At 38.8% G+C, this 6,194-nt stretch overlaps 1 protein-coding gene across 4 annotated transcripts in view; it reads left to right on the forward strand.

Moving 5' to 3' along the window:
• The window catches only part of FBXL20 (F-box and leucine rich repeat protein 20), a 67,256-nt gene that overhangs the window by 2,474 nt on the left and 58,588 nt on the right, over nucleotides 1-6,194 (forward strand). The window contains exon 1 of one of the 4 annotated variants that reach the window (XM_083408709.1): nucleotides 1,106-1,186. The exons of the other annotated variants lie outside the window; for them this stretch is intronic. Within the exon in view, the coding sequence (XP_083264835.1) occupies nucleotides 1,121-1,186 (66 nt within the window). The 5' untranslated portion in view covers nucleotides 1,106-1,120. Of the gene's footprint in view, nucleotides 1-1,105; nucleotides 1,187-6,194 lie in introns of those variants that run through there. 4 annotated transcript variants of the gene reach the window in all.

The following is a 6,194-nucleotide window of genomic DNA, read 5'->3' on the forward strand; positions in this document are numbered from 1 at the left end:
GGGCCTAATTAATATATAGACAAAGGGGATCCTGGTCTGGAAAAGGAAGGTGGGCAGCTAGGGGGGGAAAGGAAGGACATGCCAGAAAGGAGGAGCATAGTGTTCCAGGATGTGGAATACATAGCCTCTTTCTGTGTGTTTGTAAAAGAGCAAAATTTGAGGGTTTAAAGTAATATGTAAATAGGTATATCTGTCCATTTTCGGCTAAAGTTCATCGAATTGTATGCTGACAAAATGAGTATTGGTCATATCAGCTTAGCAAATGACAGCTGTATATTAATCACAACTGTTTTCAGACGCTGACCAGTGGTCAGGGAGGTATACACATGAGCACACACATGTACTTAGACATATGGCAAATACAGTGGGTTTAGAGTAAGGAAGATCCTGTAGCATTGATGCTTTGGTGTATTTTGAAGTAACAAATGTGAATGTGGTTAAAAGTCATTGTGGAGCCTGTAGCTCTTTGAGAGGATGGATGACTGGTTTGCAACGTGTGGTGCTTACCCTGTGTGTTTGTGGACATTATGCAAAACAGATTGCTAAATAGCTTTAAAGGAAACATGACTGGTGGTTGGTGCATGTGTTTAATATCAGAATAGATAAATGTGGTACAGTCCAGGACTACTGTTGCTTTACTATTCTGAAATTGAAAAGGAGAATCCTGAAGGATGAAGATGCTGTAAAAAGTGCAAACAGGGCAAGCAAAGGGTAAACAATGAACTATTCAGGAAAACATGGCACATAATTGACATGATCTGGCATCACACAAAAGCACCCTATCTAGCCAGAGATTCATCCAGTTCTTTGTCGTAACAGCTGTCCCTCCCCCCCCTTCCTGAATTGATAGCCACAGTGCGGAGGAGGCAGCATCGTTGACACAAATAAGAGCAATAAGATGGTTCAAGTCACTCTTTGTGGGGATTTCATGAGGGAGGAAAATAAAGTGCCCAAGTGTAATCTTTCAACAGTGTGACCAAGGAATAACTTGAATACAGGGAGGAGACTAGCTCAGCTCAGAAGGAACTTCTGCTTTGGGCACAGCTACTTCTTTACTTTCTGGTCCAGAAAGGAAAAATAAAAGTAACTGAGTCAAAGTACTGGATGACTTAGGCAGCGTATGGCGCAAGGTGATAAGTTCTGCAGAATGAAAAAGAGCAGCGTCTTCATCCAGAAACTGAGACAGGTAAAAACAATGTTTTGGTTTCATTCTCTTACTTTTAATGGGTACTATTGGAAGCTGGGTGCAAACTAAACAAAAAGAGTGCATGTTCATTGAATTAATTTCCATTGACTAAATAGCCCAGGAAAATGTTGATTGGTAACCGAGTCCAAATAAAAAAAGGTCACTAACTGAAGTTTTGTGGCATGCAGGGAACAGAAGAAGCAACTGCACATAACAATTTCATTATTTTTTACACCATCTTGTAATCTGAAAATTAAGGGGAGAGTTTAGATACATGGAGGGGTTCTTGTGATATGACACTAGTATTTTTTCCCCATTGAGATTAATTGTATGAGACGGGGAATCTATTCCCAGGCCTTTCCCCTGTGAAAAGTATGTATTGGCAAAGATGAACAGTGTTTTGGGTAGCACTGGGAATGTTTTTTTCCCAAAAGCAGTGTCCAAGGGAGATGTACAGTTGGGAACGTTAACATTCAAATGTGTATGTTATGGTTGCTTATTCTAATTATAGATATCTACATGGTATTCTTGTGAGGGAGAGGAAAGGAGGCATAACCCAATTGGGGAAATGTGCATACAATGATATATTTAAAAATGGAAACCGGAAATAATATGAGAGAGTTTTGTTGGACCAATTTCTGTTAGTAAATGAATATTTTAGTCTTTGAGTTATGTAGAACATGTAATTAGATACAATGGAACGATAGCTAATTTCCAGCTTGTATACAGAGAGAGACTACTTACTAATGCAAATATTTGTAGACCAAATATATTGTTACAGTGCTGTGGGGTGAAAACATTTCTGGAAATTTTTCAAGTGATATTTTTTCCATGGAAAATGTTCCACTTTTAGAAATGAGTACTGTGCAAATTTGGCAACTGAAATGAATATAATACTAATGAAATATAAAATCATGGTTGTAATTGGCTATTTATGAAGTGACTAGCCCTAGAAAGCACATGCTTATGCACACAGCTCTTGAGGGATACTAAATTTGGTATGGTAAAATAGTTTTCAGTACTTTAATTTTTTCCCCTTTATAATTTTATGCAATTGACTTGCAACCTACATGCATTTAAACTTAAACAAATAGCGGCAGGCATCCATTAAAACAAACAAACAAACAAACATTGGCAATCCCACCTGCCACTACACTCACCTTGGGAGAGTGCTTGGAGGTGCAGGGAGAGTGTGTCTTGCCTATAACATGATTTTGGCTTTATGCACTGTCTGTGGAATTTAACCCCCACATAAGCTGAGAGTCGACTATATGTTACTGAGTTGTTTTAAGAAACTATTTAAAAGTAGTTTAATAAAGATAATTTCCAAATAAAGATTCAAATTTGTTTGACTCTAACACTTAAAGCACATTGAATGTAGCAGCTTGAATTTTCCTCTCCAGGCAAATACTTCATTTAACTGACTTTTGGAGAAACTATTCAAATACTTAGTACATAAAATTAGCATGACATACTTTTTAAAGTCTTGTTCAATCAATGTAAGTGAAACCAACACACTAAATCAGATCTCCCATTGTTTTATGGCAGCAGGGGAACCCCAGAGATGCTGACTTGATCCCAAAACATTTATCATCAAATCTGTACAAACATCTCAAACTAGGGAATGTTTTAATAACTTGTAATAACTAAAGACCTCTATTCCAGTAAAAACAGACCAGGTAATAAGTCCCTCTGCCAGATCAGAGTCATAAGGGGTGCAGGCATAATGTTCCCAAAATAGTAACCATGGTTAACTGGTGTTCAGGGGGTGTTCTTGATTATCAGCTGTGACACCAAGCCATGGTTGAGGGTGGAGTTTTGGGGGAGGGTGATTTGTGATCATGTCCCTCCCTTATTGCTAAACAATAGTTAGCTGAAATAGCTATCAATGACAGTAGCGTGGTGAAAAAAGAATTAAGTACCAGATAATGTTCAAGATTTTTGACTTGAGCTTTTGAGTTATACAAGACATATTCAGGCATAGGTGTTGAAATAAGAAAATTGTGGCAGAAAATATGGTCACATATCTAGTATATTGAGTAGTATTGCAGAGAACCTTGTAAACAGTAATTCTAACAAACTAACCTTACTGGAGGGGAGTAGGTTAGTTTCACAGGCTCCTTCAAAATACTGTGTTCGTAGAAAACATCTGATGTCAGGGGAGGGGAGGGAATTTCTAAAGTATCTCTCATAGAATCTTCTTTAAAGCCTTTCAAAGAAAGATGATTTGCAATCTGCTTTACAATTTAGTCTCTACATAACCCTTGAAAGTAGGGAATAGTGCATAAAAGACTAGCCATTATATATGAGTCATCCTTATATTAGATCTAGAGACATACAATGATTTCTATAAATTGGCTGTAGGTGGAATGGTGCAAAATGAGCAGTGTGATAGGAGAGATTATATATAATTTCTGACTCTGTGTGCTTGATACATGTTCTTTGCAGTTTATCTTTACAGTAGTGGTGTGAATAGTTGAGGCTGTGAGCCACTGCTTTTCAAAAAGGGTTTCGAGTAGAACTTTAAGGATTATATATAGTATCTGTCAGTACATACACTGAAGTTATTTTTCACAGTGGTTGTAAAATTCTTTTTTACTGTAGATAGTTTCTGCCTCAGGAGTGTTTGAGTAGGTCCCATGGCAGGAGGGATGATTTCTTCAGATAACAGTGTTAAAAACTGAGTAAAATTAATCAGGTATAATTTCCCCTTTCCACTTTTTGAATAACAAGGGAATTGCAGGGTGTGTCTGCCCAGCTGATAGAAAGATGTTCTGAAGTACACATAGCAGCATTCATATTTGTCATTTGATCACTTATGTATTCTTGGAAGCGTACCCTATGAGTGCCTCCCACTGGTAGATATTGTGGAAAAAGCCAGTGGCACCTCTGAACATCCAAAGTCAATTGGCATGAAGATGACAGTATAGAGGCAATACTTCTGAGAGGCAATAGTTGGGTACAGTGTCCTCCTCAGATACAATACATTTGTGTGCATTTGAGCTTTTCAGTGCTTACAAACATCTTGGTGATCCTTACAACAAGCCTGTAGTATTATTCCCATTTTGCAGATACTGTGCTTTGACTAATGGCTTGCCTGAGGCCACAGAGCATTGTTGTCTAAACTAAGAGGTTCACTGTTTTCGCCACTGCACTGTACCAGCCCTTAACACAAAAACACGGAGGTACTCAGACTAGATACAATGTATACATTTAAGCCCCACCCTTTAATCAAATGAACCCTTGCCTGTTGCCACCAAAGATAACTTGAGTAAATAGTTCTTCAGAAAGATGGTCAGACTTTGAGTCTCCAGGGGAAGCTGCCATCTGGTATTACATCTCTCCGTATGTTGGATGATCTGACAGAAATTGTTTGTTTTTTCAGTATCCTTCATTTCTGTCCACAGACTCAAGGAAGCTAATAACCAAAATAAAAGCACACTAAAAATACATAATGATGGCTGGTATCCAACAGAATCATACTCAGAGAAGAACCATTGAAATCAATGACTGACTTCAGTCACATAACACCTTACCTGTGAATTGAAGAGCAGATAAAAATCTGTTAATGCTTGGACAATAAAATAATATCAAACAGTAGCCAAGTCAAACATCTTCAGAATTAAAAGAAAGGTCACCTGGGCTACATCAATACCATACATTTAAAGCATATTCAGTGCACATTTAATATTCATGACTTCCCCCAAAGAATTCTGGGAACTGTAGTTCCACCCTCAGAGAGCTACAATTCCCAACAACCTTAACAAACTACACTTTCCATGATTCTTTGGAGGGAAGCCATGTGCCTTAAATGGATGTGGAATGTGCTTTAAATGCAAGGTGTAACTCTGCTCCTGGACTGTTCAAAGGCCTCTATATGAATAGAAGCCCTTGATCCCCCAGTGGCAAAGAAGCCAGGTATCAACACCTGGGCTGGCATGGGCATGCCAAAGCCCACCAGGCCTGATACTATATTTGTAGCATCCTTCCATCCCTCCACTTATTTTAAGCTTTTTATATGCTTGAGGTGGCTGACCAGACAAGTACATGATTGCAGATGCTAATTTGATTCTTTTTTCAACTTTAAAATATACAATACTGTTTTTCTAGAACAAATGTGCATTCCCATCAAGGCAACAGAATCAAATTGCATTTTCTTCCTGTAGTCAGGATAGTGCAGTGATTTAAGCGAGTTTAAATATCACAACTGCATGTCCTCTATTTTCTTATTTTATCAAGGTTGTTAAGCTGCTTTGTTTGTGCTTTTGCTCTAACAATGCTGGAATATTTAACCAATTGCAATGAATGAAGTGACGCAAGGTGGAGAGATGATACTCATGGTCATATAAGGTGTCCCCACTTCCCGTAAGACCATTTAGTGCAAGGTCTAGAACAGGGGTAGGCAACCTAAGGCCCGTGGGCAGAATGCGGCCCAATCTCCTTCTCAATCTGGTCCGCAGACAGTCCAGCAATCAGTGTGTTTTTACATGAGTAGAATGTGTTCTTTTATTTAAGATGCATCTCTGGGTTATTTGTGGGGCCTGCCAGGTGTTTTTACATGAGTAGAATGTGTGCTTTTATTTAAAATGCATCTCTGGGTTATTTGTGGGGCATAGGAATTCGTTCATTTTTATTTTTATTTTCAAAATATAGTCCAGCCCACCACATGGTCTGAGGGATGGTGGACCGGCCTACAGCTGAAAAAGGTTGCTGACCCCTGGTCTAGAAGTACATAGCTGCACCACTGTGTGAACCTTCCTCCAGAAAGTAGTAATTGTGTAAGCCATCCATTTGAAATGCAATTGCAGGGGTAGAAAATGGTCAGAGCCAAACATCCTGCTTTCATACAAATTTAAACCATTTCCTTCCCTGCCTCACCTAAAAGTAGTTTTTCCTCAAACCAAGAACATCACCTTTGCAGAAGTAGTCCTCAAGCTGGGTATGACTGTCTTGATTGTATGTGTGCCCTGCCTCTGCTTAAAGCAAGGCACTCTCCACAAGTTGGTGA

This window comes from Podarcis tiliguerta (assembly GCF_965153285.1).
Source record: "Podarcis tiliguerta genome assembly, chromosome: 13".
Taxonomy (NCBI): domain Eukaryota; kingdom Metazoa; phylum Chordata; class Lepidosauria; order Squamata; family Lacertidae; genus Podarcis; species Podarcis tiliguerta.